The 23,878-nt window shown below is 36.3% G+C and overlaps 1 protein-coding gene across 1 annotated transcript in view; it reads left to right on the forward strand.

The window, feature by feature from the left end:
• MAP3K15 (mitogen-activated protein kinase kinase kinase 15) overlaps positions 1-23,878 on the forward strand; it is a 78,415-nt gene that overhangs the window by 36,004 nt on the left and 18,533 nt on the right. The window contains 11 exon segments of the mRNA XM_085211183.1: positions 1,313-1,419; positions 10,321-10,491; positions 11,264-11,376; positions 12,330-12,489; positions 13,094-13,244; positions 13,666-13,773; positions 14,768-14,817; positions 17,189-17,284; positions 18,831-18,918; positions 22,367-22,500; positions 23,164-23,291. Of these exon segments, the coding sequence (XP_085067309.1) occupies positions 1,313-1,419; positions 10,321-10,491; positions 11,264-11,376; positions 12,330-12,489; positions 13,094-13,244; positions 13,666-13,773; positions 14,768-14,817; positions 17,189-17,284; positions 18,831-18,918; positions 22,367-22,500; positions 23,164-23,291 (1,306 nt within the window).

The following is a 23,878-nucleotide window of genomic DNA, read 5'->3' on the forward strand; positions in this document are numbered from 1 at the left end:
TGGGGTACCATGTCAAAGGCCTTACTGGTGTCCAGATAGATGATATCAGTGGCTCTTGTCCACTGATGCAATTATGCCATCATAACAGCAGTAAGGCTTTTCAAGCAGCAGATTCCCTTGGTGAAGCCATGCTAGATCTCCCATTCTCCTCTCTGTCTTTCATGTGCTTTATCATAGCTTCCGTGAAACTCCATGATCTTCCCAAGCACAGAGGTGAGGCTGACAGGTTGGTACTTTCCTGGATCATCATTTCTAACTTTCTTAGAAATAAGTGTGACGTTGTCTTTTTTCCAGTCACCAGGGACTTCATATGACTGCCGTGACTTTTTTTCAAATATCATTGACAATGGCTTGGCAACTGCATCAGCTAATTTCCTCAGGACTCTGGGATGCATTTCTTTGGGATCCATAGACTTACAGCTGTTCAGGTTCCTTTGGAGTCAGGAACTTGATCTTTGCTTACATCAGGAGGAGCAGTGCTTCCCTAGTTCCCACCTTACGAACCATCCACTCAAGGGCTGTCTGTAAGGGAGTTGCTAGTGAAGACTGAGACAAAAATATTGTTGGGTATCTTAGCCTTCTCCTTGTTTGTTGTAATGAACCTTCTTGTATTGCTCAGTGGGGAGGGTACACCCTATTTGACTTTCAGTTTCTGGTACCTAGAGAACCTTTCTTATCCTTCTTTGTGCCCCTTGTCAAGCCCAGTTCCAGTTGGGCCTTGGTTTTCTCGACCTCACCCTTACACAGCCTAGCAGCATCCCTATATTCCTTCCAATTTAACAGTCCCTGCTTCCACTGCTACTGCATTTTCTTCGTGCTCTCCAGTTTAACCAGCTGGTCCCGCTTCTGCCATATCCGTCTCTTGCCTTCCTTTCTTGACTTCATACACCTGTGGATGGAGAGCACGTGCCCTAAGATCTTCCTTTAAGATCTGCCAGCTTTGCTCTGCTCTCTTGTCTTCGAGGACAGATTCCCAGGGAGTTTTATTAACTCTCCAAAGAGCTGGAAGTAGGCTTTCCTAAAACTAAGCTTCCTGAGTTTACTCTTTGCCTGTCTAATATCGCTCAAGAGTTTGAACTGCACCATTGCATGGTCGCTACAGCCTAGGCAACCTCCAATCCTGATGTCAACAATCAGTTTTCTCGTGTTGGTGAGGAAAAGGTCCAGCATTGCACCTGATGCTAACAGTCATGACCTGTCTAGCTGTCATGATAAATTCTAGTTACTATACTTTCCTCTGCTAGAGGTGATCTCAAGCTTCTGTATTTGTCTTTTTTTTTTTTCATTTTTTATTTTGTTTTATTCCTGCCAGGACTATGATGCTATGGTGAAGCTGGTAGAAACACTAGAAATGCTTCCTACATGTGACTTGGCTGATCAACACAACATTAAGTTTCATTATGCTTTTGCTTTGAACAGGTAAGGATTGTTGTTTGAGGATGTTTCTTTATATTCCTGTTTTTTCAAACGGGGTTATATTTAAATCTGTAGTGCAGACGATAAGGATCTGTTCCAAAGGCCACTGGTGAAAGATTTCATTGATACCAGTGGTTTTTTGATCAGGCTGAGGCTGTTCTGAGTCTCTGATTCTGAACATCTCACAAAGTTCAGCATAGTAGAGTTGTAAGTGATATGTAACAAGTGTTACTTGGTCTATGAGTACGTACTCATGAAGCAGCTTCCTTGAAAGGTTGAAAGGCAATCTGCACATACAGGCTGTTTCCTGATTCAGCTTTTCTAGATTAGGAAGCACAGAAATATATTGTTGAACTCTTCTAGATAGCTACAGATTTCTACAGTTCATATGTATAATATTTGCTCAGTTTCTAAAAAAGATATATTAAGATTGTATCAGAAAGTAGATTTTATACAAGCAAAATTAGATGCATTAATGGAAATAACTGCTTAAATGAAATCCACATGTTATTTATAGTTGAGATATGCCTTTAAACTAAAAATTGGTACTGTGCTGCATCTGGATGACATATGAAGCGTCTTAAGAACTTAGTAACAGATCTAGAAAAGCAGTCATTGATGGGAAAATCTTACCAGAAAAAGGATTCTTTTTTTTTTTTTTGTCTGTGTGTGTGACATTTTATGGGTAGTGGTAATAACTCTGGCACCATTTGACAGTTTTGTCAAACTTAGGAGTAAATATAAAATTGCTGCTCAGAAAAAAGAATCAGATATCACTTTCTCAGTTCTGTGTCAAGAAACAGTTTCTTACTGTTTTATATAATGTGTTCCTTACAGATGAAATTCATTCTCGTGCAACCATATACAGGTTGTGTGTATAGGAACAAAGAATGCAGTACATGTCAGTTGGAAAGTTCATAGAAGACAGTGATTTGTGAAAAAGATCTGGTGGTTTGTTAATAAGCTTAGTGATCATCTAAATGTGATGCAGTAGCAAGTAGCCTGAAGAGATATCAGGAAGAATAAAGTATTGAGTATTACTGAATAGTATTCTCAGTGTATTCAGCATGATTGACAATGCACATAATTCTGATGTCTGTGCTTTTATGATAACTTGCCATTAGAGATTTTTTTGAAGGCATAAATCCTGTATAAAATACATGTTTTCAATTTAAGAAGAAAAAGAAAAACCAAAACAGTTCTGAAACATGAATTGATTGCAATGGTAAGTGCCTTTATGTGAAGAAATTAATCCCCAAATTATTCCCAATTTCCAAACTCCTCATGGAAAAAGTCATCTATTTTTTAAATTATATTTGGAACTGTAACACAAACTTGAATGATGACAAAGTCTTTTTAGGAAAGAGAAGGATAAATAATTAATTTTGATGTATAATTTAACTTACGTTGTTGTGGTGTTTGCTTTTGTTTTCTAAGAATGGAAATGAACGCTGAGTGTCCTGATTCTCCTCAGCTCTTCATATAATGAATTACTAAATCTCACCTGATGAGCCTTTTATTACTAGTCTTGTAACTTGTTTTGCTAAGGCATATCTCTCAGAAAATTTAGTTCTGAACATGTGAAGGCAGAGAATTTTGTAGTTTGGTCTGGTATTTATCCCATCTATTGAAATATGCTTATCAATTGTGTTGCTTAAAAAAAAGGGAAAATGAGTTTTTGGTGTAAAATTTTTATGTGCAATATAAGCTTGCATTTTAAAGTAGTGGTTTACTGCTTCTTGTGATGATATGCATTTTAAACCATGTTGTAGTTTGTTTCCTGACTGTCCAGTGGTATGGTATGGTTTTCCACCTTTTTTCCCACAACCCTTAAAAATTGCAGGCTTGATCTTTGAAAGCTTCTAAAATTCAAATCTCCTTAAGTTATCCTACTGATTTCTTGAGAAGTTGTTTCAACAAAGAGAATTTGGCATATTTTGACTCAAGCCGTTGCAGTCTGGGTCATGTCTTGTCCTTAGGAAAACCTGATTTGATTGGACAACAGTTTTTAAAACTTTGCCATTTACCTGTACATAATAAAACTAGTAATAAAAAAAGTACAGTCCTTTACCCTCTTTATCTTAAAATTCTTTGTATATTGAGTAGTACATGGTCTTCATGCCATTAAATCTTCAGTGTTGTTTTGAAAGTAGCAATAGACCCCTTGTAAAAGACAAAATGGATTTGCTCATGCACCTGCTCTCTCCATTGGCTGATTTCATTAAATTCAGCATTAGCCTTAACCAGCATGACTTCACCTATGTTCTGGGAACAATCTAAACATTGCTATAGAATTTTTTTAAGAAATGAAAGACCAATTTTTCATCAATAAGAATGCAGAATTCAACCTCTACGGAAATTGTTGTGCCTTGGAACAAAATGCTGGGCCAAAGTCCAGAGTTTAGGACTGGAACACTCAGAACAAGTTCATTTAAGTAAAAAATGACCCCTAGAGTGTTGCTTTTAGCATCTTCCATGGGACTTTGAACCACCTTTTTTCTTTTTGTCAGTTTTAACAATTATTTTAATGAAGGTTTATCAGAATCTAGTCATAAAAATACAGAACTGTGTTTTTACTCAAACTGTTTGGAGTGCTAAAATCAATAGAATGGTAAATGTTGCACAGTATCACTAACTGAGCCTAGCAGGAACAAAGTACATCACAGAATCATAGGGTCTGGAAGGGACCTCTGGAGATCATCTAGTCTAACTCCCTGCTTAAGCAGTATCCCTACAGCAGACTATGCAGGAAAGTGTCAAAGCTGGATTTTGAATATCTCCAGAGAAGGAGACTCCACAGCTTCTCTGGGCAGTCTGTTCCAGTGCTCTGTCACTCTCACAGTAGAGAAGTTCTTCCTCATGTTCAGATGGAACTTCCCATGTTCCACTTTGTGCCTATTGCCCCTTGTTCTGTCACTGGGCACCACGGAAGAGTGCGTGGCCCCATGCACTTGACTCCCTCATTAAAGCACTGATAAGATCCCCTCTCAGTCTTGTCCAAACTGAAAAGCCCCAACTCTCTCAGCTTTTCCTCATGACAGAGGTGCTCCTGGCCCCTCATCATCTCTGTCACCCTCCTTTGGACGGCCTTACTTACATTTGAATAAATACTTTGGCCTTACTTAGCAAAACAACCTACCAGTTGTAAAGTCAATTTCAAATTCTGGAAGCTTGCAAAGAGGCCAAAGGTTATGCCAATATTTTTTTTCAAAACAGAGTAGATTCTGGCTACTGTAAGGCAAAACTCAGGCCAGGCATAAAGTCAGAGATGTGAAGACTTCAGTTTCTTTCCCAGGCAATTATATCGTTAATTGTTAAAGATGAGGACATTGCAGTCACTGTTATTAAACTCAGCATGCATATTTTTACAAGTAACATCTGTAATACACACATAAAAAGCAATTAGCAAGGGAAGAGAGTAACAGGGTGCAAGTAGAAAATCGTTAGTAATTGTGAATAATGGTAGCCAAAGTAAATTATTCCCATTGAAAAGCACTGGGTTGTTTGAAATGTTCTGTTTTCTGATTACCTTTATATAGAAAAATCACATCATGAGGTTCCTCATTTTGTATAAGTGGTTTGCACGGAACATCCAAAGCATGCACAAGGAAAAAAGCAGCTAGGTTTTTTCCACTGTCATAGCTATCTAGAGGCCTGCAAATTTAGTTCTAGTCTCAGCAACCAATTTGGGGTTGTTTCCTCATCCACTATCGTGAATATTGAAGGTTCTTCAGTTGAACTGCATTCTCAATGAAGTGAGTCTTTACTCTCTAATTAATTAATTAGGTTTTTTTTTTTTTTCGGGTGAGAGTTTATGTAGAAATAATTCTAATCAAATCAATTATTTCAATTCTCAAAAATTATGACTTTTTTAAAATCATTGTGTAGATTTCTACACAGTTAGGAGCAATTCAGCTCATCTGCATTGAAGTCACTGAGACATTCTTAAGCCACTCAGTGTCTTTTTATGAAAGAGGACTGCACCCACCAGCTTATGGCTCAGGGACTTCCTGAGACAGAGCAGTAAATTTTATGTTTATCAAGTAAATTTGAGAATGGAAAAGGAGGATAGCTTTGCAAAGAGATTCTCTTTTCTGTAAATGCTGGTCTATTGCTGCTTTTGTAACCTTTCTTCCTTAGTCGAGACTCAGAGAAAACTTGAACAAACCAAAGTAAACCCCAACAAATTATTTTTGAGCTTCATAAGGAAGAGGCCTAGAGAATCTTGGAGACGAGAAATGGGGCAGGACTGATTTCCAGAGGGAGTATTTCTAGTGCCATTCACTGTTTGTCAAGTTTTAATCTGAAACTTTGTATCTTAGATCCCTTAAATATCAACAGCTAAGAAGAGGCAAGGAGAGAAGAGGGATGTGCCCCATTGCATATAGAAACTCTTCCATACCATTGATAATTATTCTTTCCCTACTTTGTGTTTCTTTCTAATCCTACAACTTTATTTTCTTTTTCAAATACTCATGTCCTCTTAATTCCTAGCTTTTATTTATGTGCGTCTGGTGGTATTGTGATAGTGTTTTATTGAATATGGGGAGTTGTAAGTATTTTGAAGTAACTCCAAGTTATTTCCCAACTGGCAGTGGCTCTTGCATTTATCATGTTTTCAGGAGTTAGAAGGATCCTTGCAGGTCCTTTCCATCTTGGAATATTCTATGATTCTATAATTTAGCCTGATTATGCTTTATTTATTTTCTGTGCTAGTTTTAGCAAAGCAAAGTTTGTACTGAGAAAACTAAGATGTGCTAATAAAGAAAAAAAATAAATGGTATCGTTAACAGCTCTCCCATGGTATGTGTTCTGTTTTAAGGTAGTGTCTGAATAAATTGCAGTATTAATCCATTTCCTAACTCATTTATGATTAAACTATGTTGGAAGGGCAAACTTAATTTTGAAAGAATTCTCAGAATAGATAATTTTAGGAATTGCTCAACCCCAAACAACCAAAGCAATCAAGAAGACCAACTCATGTTTTCACTGTATGTACATGCAGAGTTGTTTAAGTCGCATCATATCCCAGCCATGAAAAGGCTAACAAATTTTATGTTGAAGACTGCCAGTGAAAAGTACCTATTTCAAATTAGTATTTATTCTCTAAAATGATTAGAATGTGTCATACCATTAAGAATGTACATATTTCAGTGCAAGCTAGCCTGTAACCAAGGAGCAATAAAATGCAGTGAATGGTCCTATCTGTAATTCATGTTCAGGAGATTTGCTTTACAGAATCAGTCTCACTTAATGCACCAATTTACTGCAATAAAGATAACATTTTCTGCTTTCTATCCATGACTGCCCATCATAACATTCAGAACTTCAGCTTTCCCTGCTTGGAGAGGCTGTGATATTTCCATCCTTGCACGTTTTCAGACAAAATTAATTTTTGGGCGATGGTTCTGCTCGGAGCAAGAGATTCCAATGGCTGACATCCACAGGTCCCTTCCAACCCACCTTTGTGTGATTCACTCTGCTATGGCTCTAAGTGGGGGCTGGGGAGCATGGGGAAGCTCATGTCATTAATAGTGGGTAAGAAAAATAGAAGTCAGTGCCTTGAGGGTATATGGTAATCTCTTTTATGGCATTGTACTGCAAGGCCAAACAGGCCTTCAAAGCATCACAGGTCTGTTTTTAGGGCACCTTAAAACAAATTCTAAACTGTCAGACATGCAGATCCCAAAGCGTGGGATATGGAACAAGTGAAAATACATCATGGTCCAGTGCAACAGGTACTGTACATTAGCAAACAGTGTATTTTCATGTTGACAAGAGAAGTTGCTTGTAGCTTGAAGTATGAGTTTTTCCAATTCTGTTTGTTTCTTTCTCAGTTAGTCTTCTCTTTTTGGAATTGCTTTAGAAGGTAATAACTTTTCCTAAATTTGCATATTATTGTAATTGATATACTGGTTTATACTGCAGAATTATCAAATTATGCTACTGTGAAAAATACCATTTATACAAAGGTATCTAAACGATTTTGTTTAATAATAACTTGTGTTAGGTTAATATATAGTCGTTTAAGAAAATTTTAGCACTGAACGATATATTTTTAATGGAGAATTGTTTCTTAACCTTCTATGAACTGAATAAATCACACATTTCCTGCCCGGAGACAGAAACCTTCACTTTTGTTTTGAGTGCTTTAATACACTGTTCCTTTAGTTCTTGTTGTTTTGAAATGCTCCGAGTATTTTTTTTTTCATGAGTATAGGTTCATCCTTTGATATCCAGAAGAGTTAACCTTTGCACTTTTCTATTTTAAGCAGTCTTGCTTTATGCACTGTATTTTTTTCTTTAAAGTGAGTCTGTTTCAATCAATATATAACACATGTTAATGCTATCATTGACATTTAACCTGTTTTTACACAAGACAGAGGTGTGTTGGAAGTAGTCATTTTTTTTTCTTGCCATTTCACTGTAAGATTGAACACATGCTGAATTCTGTGACTATGTTACACATTTGCTTACTGGGAGCTGCTGGACTTACAGCTTAGGGCCTAGTTTAGTTCTGTTTACCCAACTTTCTTCTTTCACATCTGTTTTTTGTCTTTTTTTTTTTTTTGTCATTCTTTTTTCATATGTACAAGATGTTGTCTCTTTCTCTTTGTCCTCTATGTTACTTCTAAAATAGCCAAGTTTAAAATCCCTACAAAATATAGTTTGAGAGAATATTATGAAATAAATGAGTACAGTCACTTTACGTAGCCTCCACTTAAGGAGTTGGTTTTGGTACATCTGAGGAAACAAGACTTATGCCGTCACTGTATGTAGTCTTTCAGTACCTGTTCTCCAGAAATTTTTGAACGTAATTTAAAACCTCCACAACTCTTCGGAGGAGGTTGTGGCAAGGTGGCCTCTTCTCCCAGGTAGCAGTGATAGGATGAGAGGAAATGGCCTCAAGTTGCACCAGTGGAGGTTCAGGTTGGATATTAGGGAAAATTTCTTCTCCAATAGAATGGTGGGTCATTGGCACAGGCTACCCAGAAGTCACCATCCCTGAAGGTGTTCAAGAACTGTGTGGATGCAGCACTGAGGGGCATGGTTAGTGGAAGTGGTGGTGATGGGTTGGTGGTTGGACTAGATATAGTGTTAGAGGTCTTTTCCAATCTTAATGATTCTGTGATTCTCTTTGTTCACATTAACAACACTGAAACTTGGCTCAGAGTCTCTGGTTAGTTCAGAACAGGTTTGGTTAAAGCACGTTGACCAGTACCATAGATTTACCCTCACACTTTTAAATTTCTTTTTATTTCCCATGAAACTGAATAAAGATATAAATTTTCTCCTTGAGTGCTCATTAGAGATGACCAGTGTTACTTTCAGAGCAACAGTCAATCTGGAGTAAAAATATCTTAAAAATACGCAAGTACTTGCTTTGAAAGTTCACTGTATGCCTCTATGGGAACTGCTGAATCATGGCTTGAACCTCTGATTGACCAGCTGAGGCAAGCAATGAATCAGCCCTGGGAGCACAGGTGAAGGCAATTCACCTGTGCTACTGGAAGGGGTGGAGCCTGTCTCCACCTCTCCTAGATCCATTTAAGAGCTGACTGCCAGTGCAGAAGGATCTCTTTTGGAGATCACTTCTCTTCCAGGATAGGGGTGAGTTTTCCATCCATTCTTCTTATCTTGTGATAACCTGTTTAGCCTAACTTTCTTAATTATAACATCTGCATTTTCATTGATTATACAGTGCCACTGGCATTAGAGCTAGGTAATTGTTGCACAGACATATCTGTTATTAGATATTCTCCATTGCCTAATGTGCATAGAAGCCTGAGGGATATATATATTTTTTTGCTATTGTTGTTCTTGCTGCAGTGTGATTTATTGATTTTAATGTATTAGCTGGTTACCTAAGGAGCTGAGCCAGTTTACAAAAAATATTAATCCTTCCAGGGCGCACATATGCTAAATTTACCAGAAACTGTTATTGATGGTATTTCTGACAAAGTAGTCATGGTACTTTTGAGCCTGTTCTTGGATATCTGGGTAAGGATCAGAAAGTTGGAAATAGTTCTGAAAATAAATTGGTAAATGTTTTAAGTCTTCTGAATGATTAAAAAGAGGGAAAAAAAGCTGTTTGCTTTATTCTTGAAGATAAATATTTTTGTTTGTTCTAAGTAAATAGTGAGTTCTAAACTGAAAAATATAAAGCAAAGAGAGACAATAAATGGCATGTCCAGTTTAATGACAATAAAGAACTGAAATTATATTTAATCACTGATTATTTTTTTCTTACTGATACAATTGATGCATATTTGACAAAAAAAAGGTTTATGATAACGTTTTTTTTCCAAATTTTTCTCCAGTATGAAGAATATAAGAAGTACAGGTCATTTTTAAACTTCTATTTTTCTTGTAGTTAAAAGTCACCATATTGAGCTCGATCACTCTTTTGGCTGAAGTAGAATTGACCTGACTTCTCCTGTACTCAGTCAGTATTGTCAAGTACTGGCTCTGGAGCCTCTGGATTCAACAATAAAAATCATGACAGCAGCTGAATGAGCTGTCAGCCAGGCTGCCGTAGGTGGTCAGCTTTATATGAGTATTTTCAGGAATGATCACCAGACAGGCATTTGTTTCTCACTGGAGTATCTGCAGAATCTGTCTGCTTACACAAGGAGGAATTGTGTGGGATGAAGATTTTCTTTCACTGAGGAATTCTGGGCTTAAATCAGTAGTTAGATGAGCTAGAAGTAGTGGTCTGTGATATGGGAATACATTTGTTTTTTATCAACCAACCAATTTCAAACATAAATGAAGTCTGTACGTAGTAATGATGGATGAGTTACAAGATAGGCAGACGAAAACACTGTTCCACTATCTTGTGGTTACTGTTTGAGATCTGAAGCCATTAATTTTTCTTTTTTTTTTTTTTATTATATATTTCAGAAGAAATAATGCAGGTGACAGGGAGAAGGCACTGCAAGTCATGCTTCAGGTCCTGCAGACGTGTGATCACCCTGCTCCAGATATGTTTTGCTTGTGTGGAAGAATATACAAGGATATGTTTCTTGACTCTGACTGTAAAGATGTCAACAGTCGAGATCATGCCATTGAATGGTAACTGAAGAAAGCCCAAAGTCTTTCTTTAAAAACTTCTTCAGGCTTTTACAGTTATGAAAAGCAGAGCTGTACGATGTAGAAGTTCAAAAATTTCTTCTTGTTTCCACTTTTTTAATGTTTTGATTTCAGTAAGTGATTTACTGAGCACCAGGTATCTGGATACGTTTTCTTGATTCTGTACAATGACTATAGGATGATTCACCTAACTCTTTTCAAAAAAATTTGCTTCAGGGCCAAAATAAAAAGCAAGTATGCTCATGGGACATATATTCGTCCTGTGCAAGGATGGTGCCCACTTTGGAGCTTTAGGGCATAGAAAGATGTACTTTGCTGCATCTACGGTATTTAAGGAACAGTATTGATAACTGCATTATCTCAATATCTCAGCAAATTCTAATGAGTGTGAAGCTTTAGAACAAAGCACTTGGAGACAGTTTGTAAAACTTGCACTGAAGACTAATACTTTCATTGCTTTTCTCATATGAATAATACAATAAAATCATGTTCTATTACATGTAAGAGTTTAGCAGTAACTGGTTTAAGTTTTATTTTCACAAAACTACAGAAAGTAGCAGGACATACAACTAAACAGGTTTTTGTTTCTCACTGTAAGACAAAGAGTTCCTTTGTTCCAAGTGCTCTTTGCAATGTATCAGAGGCACTAACTAGCTGTGTAGTCCTTCCAGTAAATTAATAGCTTAAAATGGCTACCAAAACTATGCGGTATTTATTATTCAGTGAGATGTGAGCTCCTGACTTTTCTCTGCAGGTACCGCAAAGGATTTGAACTCCAGTCAACACTGTATTCAGGAATTAACCTTGCGGTTTTACTACTTGTTGAAGGACAGCAGTTTGAAAGCTCAATGGAACTGAGAAAGATAGGTAAGCATCCACTCATAGAGCCATGGACATGTTTTTTGCCTCCTCCCTGCGAAGAAAACAGAATGTCTATTCAGGTGGGCTGTGTGGATAGAAAATCATTGTTCAAGCTTTTTAGAGACGTGTCCCCAGTGGCAGCCTAAAACATGGGCGTTTTGAAGTACCACTTCTCATTTTGTTGCCTTGGTGCAACTTTCTAGTAACTAGGTCCACCTAGAGGGCTCCAGGTGAAGGAGAGGAACAAGGACTGACCAGCACTAACCATGAACTGCCTCTCCCGCACCACAGAGATTATCCCATTGTATAGCCGACTAAGTCACACCATGTGGTTCATCTTCCCTTGGGGATGTCAGGGAAGAATCTTCAGGATTTTTGTTGTCCCTAACTGAGAGATCACATGGAAAGATCTATCAGGACAGTAACTAATTCTGTACACAACTTCCATGTAGGCCCTAGCTAAAACCCACTGTTACAAGTCTACAAAAAAAAAAATTATGAGATAGAAACAGATATACAGTTCTTAGAAGCTTAATAGTAGATAACTATATTTGGAATCAGATCCTGTCTGAAATTCATACTCTAACCTCAAAGGTGAAGAATGCAAAAGGCTTTTAACCATTCCCATTTCTTTCCTCTTGGGTGGATTTGCAGTCGATGCAGATCTCAAGGAAACAGAGGTACAAAGCTTACGCTAAGAATCAAGAGGCAAATAGCACAAGATTTTTTTTTCTCAGCATCCTATGTGATAGGAGTTCTGGCTGTTTCAACCAAATTGGGGATGTTGTTTTCAGCCCTAGCCTCTGTATTAAGCACTCTTTATATTTTTCTGAAGAACACTTGCTCTTCTTTATTTTTCACTAATGCTGAATGATATCTTATTGGACTTCTATTGATAGTCTTATTAATATATTAATGTGTTTTACTGATAGAAAAATGTTTTAATTGAAATTTTACAGGTGTACGGTTAAACAGTTTATTGGGAAGAAAGGGGAGCCTAGAAAAAATGAACAATTACTGGGACGTGGGACAGTTCTTCAGTGTGAGCATGTTGGCTAATGATGTTAGTAAAGCAGTTCAAGCAGCAGAGAAGCTATTTAAGCTGAAACCTCCAGTATGGTATGTAGTAGAAAGCTGTAGCACAAGTACCCAATTCTGGGAAATGCACAAAGTAAAACAATCCTGTAGACTCTTGATTAATTTAACTGGATTTTTCCATCATAGATTGTTTGTAACACTAATGTTATACTCTGTTCTTTCATTCTGGGAAAGAAAGGGCAAGGGAAGGAAATGGTAAGGAAGTAACTCACCATTGTTGTTGACTGTAAGTCTAATTGCAGAAAGGTTTATTAGAACTTAGAAATCAGTGACAATTCCTTGTGAAACAGTTCTTTTCAGACTTTAGATAGCTGCTGCTCTATCCAGCTGCCATTTTCTACCTCATAATATCCTGTCCAACTGTCACTTAACTATACGTGTGACTACACCCTTTTGCAATAAGATGTTTATGAATGTCCAAGTGAGTTTGTGACTAAGGTTTACAATACATAAGAAATGCACAAAAATTGATCATTTCCATCATGGTAGCTTTTAATGTACATTTGATTTTGCTTCGCATTATATTTGCAGTTACTTTTCTGGATGTCTGAGTCAGTTAAGTGCTTTTAGAATCTGGTTAAATTCTATTTTCTCTCTGTTGACTCACTAATTCAATGTGTTCTAGGTACTTGAAATCATTAGTTCAGAATCTGATGTTAATTCAGCGTTTCAAGAAATTCACCATAGAACATTCTCCTAAACAAGAAAGATTGACTTTCTGGCTAGATATAATTTTTGAGGCAACGAAAGAAACAACTAATGGACTGAGATTTCCAGTAAGATGTTATGTCCAAATAAGTTTTGTTTTTCTTATATTTCTGGATTAGATATCACCAGAATTAGAAGACTGTAAGCACAATACTTACATGTTTAACTGCCTGTTATTTTCATTGCATGAACCAAACCTCTGTATTCTGCAAACCTATACTTCTTAAAAAACATTTGACCCACTGCCCTAAAATTAATTAAAAAGTAAAGAAATACTTCTAAGACTTGTAGTAGAAACCATTATCATATAATTTGGTTGGCCATAGGAATGCGGCATCTTTCTGCCTTGTCTTGCCCTTCTTTCTCCCCTGGAAACTTTTTAGGCCTTACTTTGTGATTACCTATTGCCTATTCCAGAGCATTAGTGTTTACTAAAGATGTTGTCGTATACTACCTGCTGTTTTATTAAGGAAAAATACTCTCTCTTAGGTTTTGGTGATAGAACCAACTAAAGTCTACCAGCCTGCATATGTTTCAATCAACAGTGAAGAAGATGAGAGATCTCTTTCTTTGTGGCATGTCTCTCCTACTGAAATGGTAAAACTGTCAGCAGATGCATCTCATGTATTCTGATTCACTTAAACTCACTTTTTCACATGTTGATTTGGAGCACTTTGTGATCATTTAAAGTTTACTACATTTATGCAAAGCACAAGCCTTGATGCCAGTCTTGTGAAGATGCAAAAATTGACTTTTTACAATGAAAACTGTTAGATAAGGTACTGGAAATTAGGAAAGAAATATGGATGGATGAAGTTCAAGAGATTAGGGAAGGCATATAGACAGTATAATCTTTTGAGAAAGAAATAACTTTAATTTCACACTGGGATGTGTTTGAACAAAGTTTCCTGTTGGGATTATGTAGGTGGAGACTAAAAGAGAGGCAAAGTGTGGAAAAGATGTATGTTAGAGCAAGGCTACATAGTCACCTGGATCTTTGAAGTTTTTTTTCCAGTATGTGTGCTATTTCACTGCTTGGAGTGAATATGCCTGATGCACCACTCCTTTATGGAACAAGTTCTTGGTGTATATTTAGTGATGTGAAATACAACTCAGCTACAAAAGGGAGGGGGGACTACATTCCAAGGCACAGAAGTCCTTCTTTTGTTGTGCTCCCTGAGCTAATCTTGTTAACCCAATGCTTCTTTAGGAAGAAAAATGAAGTTTTCTTTCCTTTCTAGCCTGGCTAAAACAGGGCATAATTTTCTTTGTTTTATATGAAAAATTGATTGTTTGAGTCAAAATACAGTGTTTGGTAAATTGTAATTAGTTTTTTTAATTTAATTTTATTTGAGGAAATATTCCCTTTTCTTCCATCCTGCAATGTTTGCATTCGTTTTTCCTCAAGTGAGTAAAACAGCAACAATTCTCAAAGGAAAGTTGGAGGATAAGGTGGGGGGGGAAGGAAGGAGGAAGTAATGGAAAAGAGATTTTAGAAAAACTTTATTTTGCTTACCATGCTGTAACTTTGTTTCTGATAGTAAGGTTAAACAGTGTCTGTATTAATCTGATATAGTTCTGTTTTTCACAGAAACAGATTCATGAATGGAACTTTGCAGCTTCTTCCATAAGGGGAATAAGGTTGGTATGTCTGAAAAAGTGGTGTTGTGTTTTTTTTTGTTTTTTTTTTTTTTTAAATGAATGCTTCATATTTCCCTTGAGTGGGAAGTCTGGATTCTGCCTTTAATCTCTCCAGTGCATTGCCTGTCATAAAAGCTGCTTCTGTCCAACTTGGCTTGAAATGTCAAAAGGGAAAAATTTTCCTTTTCGTGCATGGGCAGAGCTGTATATTTCACATAGAAATACACACCTAAGATTTGTTTATGTATTCTCCTGTAGATTATCCTGTTTTCAATCGTATAGATGCTTTTCTAAACTTGTGCTAAACTTCTATGTATTTTCAAAGTTGGGATGTTTTGCTGCTAGAAAGGCAAGAGATGGGTAGCCAGGAGAGAAAGCAAAATGAAGCCTACATTTACATCCTGGTGGCCTCTATGACATTCTTGCTCTCTGTCTGTGTTTTGCAGACTGTAATTTAGAACTGGAGCAAACATAAGTGCAAGCAACATGAGATGAGTCTTTGCTTTTTATCTCAGTTTGTGAGTTACTGCATTGGTAGATTGGGCCTTTTTAGAGATGTAAGTGGCTCTTTCCTGGGACCGCTTATATAATGTATAAGCTTAAGTGCTTGACAAACTTTACTTACCTAATGTGTTCTGCAGTTCTCAGTGCAGAGGTTTTCAGGACCACAGTTATCACTATAAACCTTTGAATGTTATGTCCCAATTTTGTCATCTATGAACTTGAAAGATTTTTTTTTTTTAAGTAAATAAGCCCAGTGAAATAGAAGTAAAATCCTGAATAAGGTGAATGGTAATTGCTATGAAAGTCTGTAATTGTGAGTTTGAACTTAGATCCTCTCATATGTTTGGAATTTGCTTCCAAGAGCAATTTTGATGAATCCAATATGTTTGTTTTTTTTTTTTTTTGTTACTCCAATGCAGTATAACTGAATGTGATCATTACCGAACAAAGCCTGTGGAGCTGACTGGGTGTGACTAAGCAAACCATTTCTAAAACACATTAATCACCTATGGTCAACACATCACACAAATCAGTCATGACTGAGAAAGATAACTTCTGATTAAATGGAGACAAGATATTCATTTGCTATGATTCTTAATCACTCTGGGAATTACAAAGGAAACAGTCCATTTATATTTAGAGGAACTGAATGTTTTCTAGGTATATAACAGCTTCAGATTGTAATACTTTTGAAATGACTTTTATGCCACAAGTATAACACAATTTATAATACAGTGTTTAGTTACTCTATTGTCTGTCTCACATTTGCTTGGGGAATGATCATCTTGTTTTGCCACATAGTTCTTGTGCCAGGTATATGTTTGCCTGTTTTGCTAGACTAGGAGTTGCTACATCAGAACCAAGATATAGAATGGCAAAGCATATTTTCAGATATTTCTGGAAAAAAAAAATCTTCTGGCAGAATTTTAATATTTTGGAATATCTGTCAGTACAACCCTAAATGGTGCTGCAGAAAGCTGGTTTTATAATGTTCTGCACTGTTACTATAATTTAACTAATCGGCTCAGTGGAGGCAAAGTATGATCTGAAAGAGTTTGACTAGAGCAACCAGACAATAACAAAAATTATCTTCTTCATTTAATGCATAAAAATAATGTCTGTCCCTTAACAATTATAGCTTAACACTTATGTAGAATGCTACTGAAGTGTTTGGAATGATAAGAGGTTCATTCCTGGGTTTACTTTCGTATTTCCATTCTGCTTAATGGCCTCTTCGCTTTTAGCTTCAATGCATTTAGATGAGCTATTTGTAACACTGGAAAGACACAATATGCAATAAATAATCACTTTTTCAGAATCATTGCTGCAGTTTGGAGTAAATATTGGTCATCCTAAAACTTGTTTATTAGTATTAAAGCCATAAAAATATATACTGTGAAGGATCTGCTCACTGTATCTCACTGCTCAGCTTTATTATGAGTGTAATGGAAGTATAAAAATATGAAATACTGGGTCAAGCTTAAAAGAAAGACTTTCACGATATCTATATTGTTTTCAAAACAATTCACTTCCATAGTGGTATCAAGAAATACCCTGAAATCTGATAGAACTATGTGAAGATGGAAGGGAAGAAGGGCAACAAAGCTTAAAGCACTTGATATAAGTCAGCATCTTACCAAAATAAGCAGTAGCTTAGACATTAATCAAACTGGGGGTAGGTTTTTAGTCTCAAGGATATAAATAAACTCAAAGCTTCTAGATGTAGTGAAGATTAATATAATTGCTTATAGCTTCTAAGAAGAACATATTTGTTAGAGATTTCAATTCAATTTAAAATTACCTCCTCTTTTTTCTGCTTCTTCTAATAGTTATGTCCAAAATCTTTTCTCAATGTTTCTTTTTACAGTATTTCCAAGTTTGATGAACGATGTTGTTTTCTTTACGTGCATGATAACTCTGATGATTTTCAAATCTACTTTTCTACAGAAAACCAGTGTAGTAGGTGAGTTCATTTTCTGTGGGTACTACATGCAAAATATGTCCCAAATGTAATTAATTTAGTAAAAATTGAAAGCTAACAATTTTGCCGGAGATTTTTTTTCTCTTACCTTCTTTGTTTCTTTTTACTTGATTGAGAAGCAACGAGCTAAATTTTAAGTATATTTTAAGTGGTATTTAAGGTGATGAGAGCAAAGTCCCATCATACGTGTTGACTGATTCTGGTCAGTTTAAGTAGCTTATTCGAATGTATAACTACTACTTTTTCTGTCTCTTGGCCTTGTCATGCATGGTACAATAATGATTTAGATTCCCTTGCATACCTGTACAGTTTGATTTACATAAGAGCAACTGGATGCATTGAAAATTCTGACTTGCATTGTGTCAAGATACCTGTTACGGTTAGCCACAGAATGGTTTGAGAAAGGACCCTTAAAGGGGGTCTAGTCCAACTCCCCTGCAATGAGCAAGGACAATTGTATTCAGATATTCTGTGATAACGATTGTTATCTCTTAACAGTAAACCTACTGACTAAGTTTCAGACATAAATATAGACCAGATTCTTTCTGGGGACAGATACTGACATTTGTTCTGTGGAGTGCAAAGCTTAGAAGAAATGAAGCATCAAAATGGTTACCTGTGAAGCATTAATTTGGCATTGCAGTTTCTGTAATAAAGAAATATAGCTTTTCTTTAAGAATGATTTTTTTAATGCACAACAGGAGTCTGTTCCAGAAGAAAGTCCCTGTTAGTCAATGAAAGAGATGTTGTAAATATTTTATAATCACTGTTAATAATTTGTAACCACTTATTATGGAATTTTGAGAAGGAAAAAAAATGTGGCTCACACAGAAGTCTACAGGAAAACTTGGTCTTGTGCTTAATGTTCTCCATCTCAAAGGATTAGGTGAAATTGGTTAAAATCCTTTTTTTCAAGAATACGGTACATTTTCTATTTTGTTGTCTTTCTGGATGCCCAAATAGAAATGACAACTTTGGATTTTCATAAATAGTGAGGAATGACACTTGCAACCAAAGTCTGTGGGAACATTTAACTTAAACTGAAAATAATAGAATTCCTATTACTGCACAGCAAAAGAACCACCAAACGTGATGTTACAAACTTGTGCCACAGGACTGAACCTCTGAAAATCAATACATGTTGAATGTCTCAATTTTTTCTCTAATTACATTTGTAAATATAAGGACTTAATAAGCACCTAACATCAAACTTTGCAGCAAAAATATTTGTGTTGGATCTACCAAGATTTCAATATACAATTACAAACAAGTATTTATTTTTGCAGGAGCAAATAAAAATAATTTTATAAATTGTTAGGGTTTTCAAAGTGTATTTATGTTCTTCCTCCTTCAAAATAGGGTAAGTATGGCAAAAATAAATAATGAAGGAAACCTGTGTCTGATTGTGCTACTCCATTTGTTTGCTTGGAAGCAAAGCCCATCCTGGAAAGAATGTACTTAATTTCTTGCTGAAGGGCTATTTTTTTTTTTTTTTTTTTTGATCTTCTGCTATTTATTGCTTTCTTAGATTCTGTGGGTTGGTGAAAGAAATTTTGTCTGATGCAGTTGGCAGTACTTTGGAGCTAGAAGGAGAAATAGATGGAGAAACATTGGAGGTATGTCAGTGTTAAAAGATCAAAGAACCCTGAATCATTTTCTCCGTTTTCCTTGCTGTCAGTACACTGGAAAAACAATAAATAAAATTTTTAATTACTTAATTATATGTGAAGTTTCAGCTTGTATTTGTGACCAGAACTACATTCATTTGGGGGGGGAAAAAAAAACAAAAAACAAAAAACCCAAACTACTCATTTTAAATGAAATGATCCTGCTAGTACTGTAAACTGTATAAATCCCTGAAGAATTGCGTTACTGATTTTATATTTACACTGCAAACAATCTACAGATAAGAATCATCTGATACCAGCTGGCTCAAGAGGGTAAAGAAAAGATACGGTTGTTGTAACTGAGTGTAAAAACCCAATCGTGGTCTGTTTGATTTGGATATCTTTCTGCTGTCTTATTCTACCAGTTCCATTGTACTTAAAATTAAAGGCAACAACAGTGAACCTTTGTAGTAATTGAGGTGTCAGAAGAGGACAAAAGGAATAGATGACCCTTTACTGTACTGTTGCAAGTAATTTCATACTGTGGGGAAGAAGAATTTTTGCACTAAAATTTGCACATATTGATGACAGAATTTTTTCCTCAAGTGAAAAGGACATGATAAGAACACCTGTTAAGCCCAGTTTAATACATGCATATGTAGTCTTGGCATTTATTATAGGATCAGGGTCTGCTTTGGCAAAGAAAGTGTATAATCTATAGCTGCCAGTTTTACATTGCATATTTATGAACTTAGCTTATGGCAGGAAAAACTCAAAACATCCGTCTATTTAGATGTGTAATAATCCCTCACAGGAAGTGAGTTCACTGTAGTTTGTCTTTTAAAAAAGGAATGCACAATGGAAAACAATCCTGCATCAGTCAATGGAGTATGAAGAAATGACCAAATTACTGTTAGATTTTTTAAGCTACATCATTCTATGAGTATATATCCTGATGTTTTCAGAATTATCACCTTGTACTTACTGTCTTAGGTGAGGAAATTAAAAAAAGAATTTGAGATACTAAGGGAAAGATAAATTTGCTTAATCTAAGTAAGAGGCTTAATGCCTTCCTGCAATCTGAGATCTTTTTGAATGAGACCATGTGGAAAAAGCACCTTTATATCTGTTTGATGAACTTGAAAAGCATAGAGAAATCAGAAATTCTTACAATTAATAAAGCAAATATTAACACATGGGAAAGGGGAAAAATAGCCTTGAGCGTAATTTGGGGGAAAAATGGTCATTTGAGTTAGAATCCCTGTGATAATATTATTCTGAGATGACGTATATTTTGAATTGCAGTGTTGCTTGAAAGCAGCTACTGTTTAGATCTCTGCAACTAACAGACTTGAAAGGAGAGTGTGTTTGGCAGTTCTTTCTGCCTTAGAATATTTGTTTCTGGATATTGATATTGAAGAAGTTCCTATCATTTTTAATGTTCCTACTGTGCTCTACATAGGATATATTGGAGGTCAGACATTCCTGACCCACATTTGTACAGAAGGTCAACTGTAAGACTTGTTTACTCCTACATCATGGCTGAATTGCACATGCAGAAGATCACATGTTCAGATCTATGGCAATGAGCAGTGATTGATTCAATTTTTCTTTGTGCTTGTTGGAAAGTAGCATTAAACATATATGGTGTCTTAAAATGTCTACTGACTAGCAGTGAACTATAAATCTCATCAATTCTCATGTTTGATGGGACGCAAACTGGAGAATGCAGTGATTATAGAGCTGCCTTCGGACTAGACTGTTGCAGATGGGATTGCTGTCAATCTTAAATTCCGCAACGTGGCTGCTGTATTCTTTCAGTTTGATGTCATATGATAGCTTTGAAAGCTGGATGTGTTACTAGCGAAGAACTTGACAAGTTTTACATATGGTATTTTAGGTCAGTTGTGCCTATCATATAACAAGATTATGTTGTAATTGTAAAGTGCTGAAACATGGAAAATGAAACTGTGCTTAAGCTAAGCTAACTCAAGTTTCGCTCCACTGAGAAGAATATGCTGTTAAGATAAACGACAGACAGTTTTTCTTTAACACCTTCCATATAGTGACAGGAAACATCTCATCTTTTCTGAGAGGAGAGAGGGAGTTTCCACGACACATGGACAGCGCAATACCAGAACTACAAAGAAAAGTCAGAAGACATTTCATAGGATGTCTGATGCTGGCACACAACTCTGTGTCCATCAGGCCCTGCTCCAATAGCACACTCAGAGCAGAATGCCAGGCCCATGACCAGGTGGCTCTTGGAGATCTCCAAGGAGGAGACTGCACAGCCTCTGGGCTGCTTGGCCAGTGCTCCGTCACCTGCACAGTAAAAAGGGTGATTCCTTCATTTCAAGGTAATGGATCTCAAGTCTATATTCTGTATGAGGTAATAGATGAAATAGAAGTAATAGTTATGAATAAAAGCACCAGTAGTTGTGGCTTTAAATAAATAAATAAATAAACACATAAATAGGGAACTCATATGGAGCAGCAGAGGACATTATGCAGTTTTCCTATATGGGAAATCTGTGACTTGAGAAGATACAGAGAGAGGTCTGTGCAAATCCTGATTATATCTGAATCTATGAAATTTAGCAGTTCCTTTCTTATATATTTGCAAAAGTGCTTTTTTAATAGCCTTTATCAACTTCTTTTAAAATTGGAATTGGAATCAAAAGTGCTCTGTTTAACCCAATCTCCATAAGAAACTAGGATTAATTTAGTATCTGAGTTTTCTTTGATTAAACGTCACTCATCAACAGGCTTTTCCACTGGCCTTTTTGTAGGAGTTCATTAATTAGACCACAACAAGAGACAAGGCCACAAGGCAGTGTAAATTAGTGTAGCTTTGGTGAAGTTTGAACCAGCAGTGACTTACATAGTGGGCCATACTACCACCTATGTTTCAATAACAGTGAATACAACATTTTATTTATTTTTAATAATCCTTGCGGAGGATGAACTAGTAATGAGGAGTGTCAGAAGTGAATTTTGCTGTGGCTAAGCTCAAGGTATTAGAAAATTGTTCATCTGAACTGATATATGGAGACTGCCAATTTTACTTATGAAATCTTAGGTTTCGTACACATGGACCATATGTTTACAATATGAAGGCTCTGTCAGCAAATCTCAATCATGACATCTGAACTGTCTTTTGATAGCACTGTTTCACTGAGCTTAATTTACTATTGTGTTCCTTTTTTTTTTTTTTTTTTTTTGGATGAATGCATTTGAAAGTTGGTTGGGGAAGATGTTTCGTAAAGAAAAAATGTGGACATTTTGAAAGTTGCGTAATGCATGAGGCTGCTGGGTAGATACCATCTCCTGTGCAGTAGCTACTCTGCACTGTACTAATTCAGTGTAGTGCAGAACTGCTGTTAAACCTCTCTGTAATCTGAAATGCTATTGATCACAATTCATGCACTGCTTTGTTTGTCTTATCTGTTTGCAGTACGAATATGATTATGATGAGAAGGGTGACAGAGTAGTTCTAGGAAAAGGTACTTATGGGATAGTGTATGCTGGAAGAGACCTTAGCAACCAGGTGCGAATAGCCATCAAAGAAATACCTGAGAGAGACAGCAGGTAAGAGCAAGCTTATTGTTGTGTGTACGTACTGCTGAGAGAACTGCAGTTGTTTGATGAAAACTTGGCTCTTTTCAGCAAGTATTTCTATGTGGTTGGTTTATAATGTCCCAGTACACTCACATTCAGTTATTGTTTCCTCCTAGTATTCCTCAGCAGCCTTTGGAGAATGAGGACTTTTAATTATTTGGGAATGTGTATGCCTATGTATTTACGTGTATATGTGTATATATATGTGTATGTATAAACTTTATAAAAATGATACCATTTGACAATATATCTATCTTAAATCCTAGAAAAAGTAATTTGTTTTTAAAGTTGCAGTTGTACCTCATCTATATTCCTTTGAAGGAGGAGAGAAAGGATAAAAGGAGTTTTCAAAGTGAAGGTACTACGCAGAACAAAGCAGATGTGTAAATGTGTAAATATGTTATTTGAGGGCATGTTTCTCCTCCTTAGTACTTCTGAGATCTACCTTTGCTTTTTCCCAGCAGGCAGCCAGTCACTCTCCATTTTGAAAGTCACGGGCAAGATGTTTACTGAGAGTTGGATCAATATCACTATAATCCATTCTGTTTGCAAAATATCATTTAAACATAGCCTAAAGCCTTTTCCCCCACCATGCGCTGCTCCTTGGTTTTTTGTGTGTTTTGTTTTTAATAGATATTCTCAGCCTCTTCATGAAGAGATAGCACTGCATAAATATTTAAAGCATCGGAATGTTGTCCAATATCTTGGATCCATTTCAGAGGATGGATACATTAAGATTTTTATGGAGCAGGTGCCAGGAGGTTTGTAATATTCTGAACTTAATCTCTCAAAGAAACTAAAAGCAGTTGGGAGCCTGAACTTCATGAAAGCCAATGAATGGGCACTTAATGTGTTTGTGCACTGTATTTGGCTTTTCTGTTGAGACATTCATTAACGGTGGCGTTCTTTGTGTGTGAAGATGATTTGAAGTATACAGCTCCCAGTCTGCTCTTCCTCTCCTGTAATAATTATAAACGTAGAGAAAACCAGGGAAAAACTATGTAATGTTTGGTGTCAAGTCCTCACATGCTATAAATCAGTAGAGATAGAGCTCTGATTTCATTTTAGCCTGAGCAACTAAATAACTGGAGCTTTTAAGATAGCTTCTGTTGCATAGTAATACAGGTTGAGCAAACTGAATATTAGTTGGTACCTGCTACTTTCAAACAGTGCTTTTCCTTGACAAATCAAAGATGGAAGGGGTCTGCTTCTGTTGCTCATAAATTACAGTTTTGTTCCTGTAACTTTTTCTATATTTAAGTCCCTCTCTTCACCTACTCTAGGTTACACTCCCATCTCCCTTTTGTATATGTCAATAGAAGTCAGGATGAGTGTTGTCAGTTTTGTA

This window comes from Meleagris gallopavo, chromosome 1 (assembly GCF_905368555.1).
Source record: "Meleagris gallopavo chromosome 1, MGAL_WU_HG_1.1, whole genome shotgun sequence".
NCBI classification, from domain to species: Eukaryota; Metazoa; Chordata; class Aves; order Galliformes; family Phasianidae; genus Meleagris; species Meleagris gallopavo.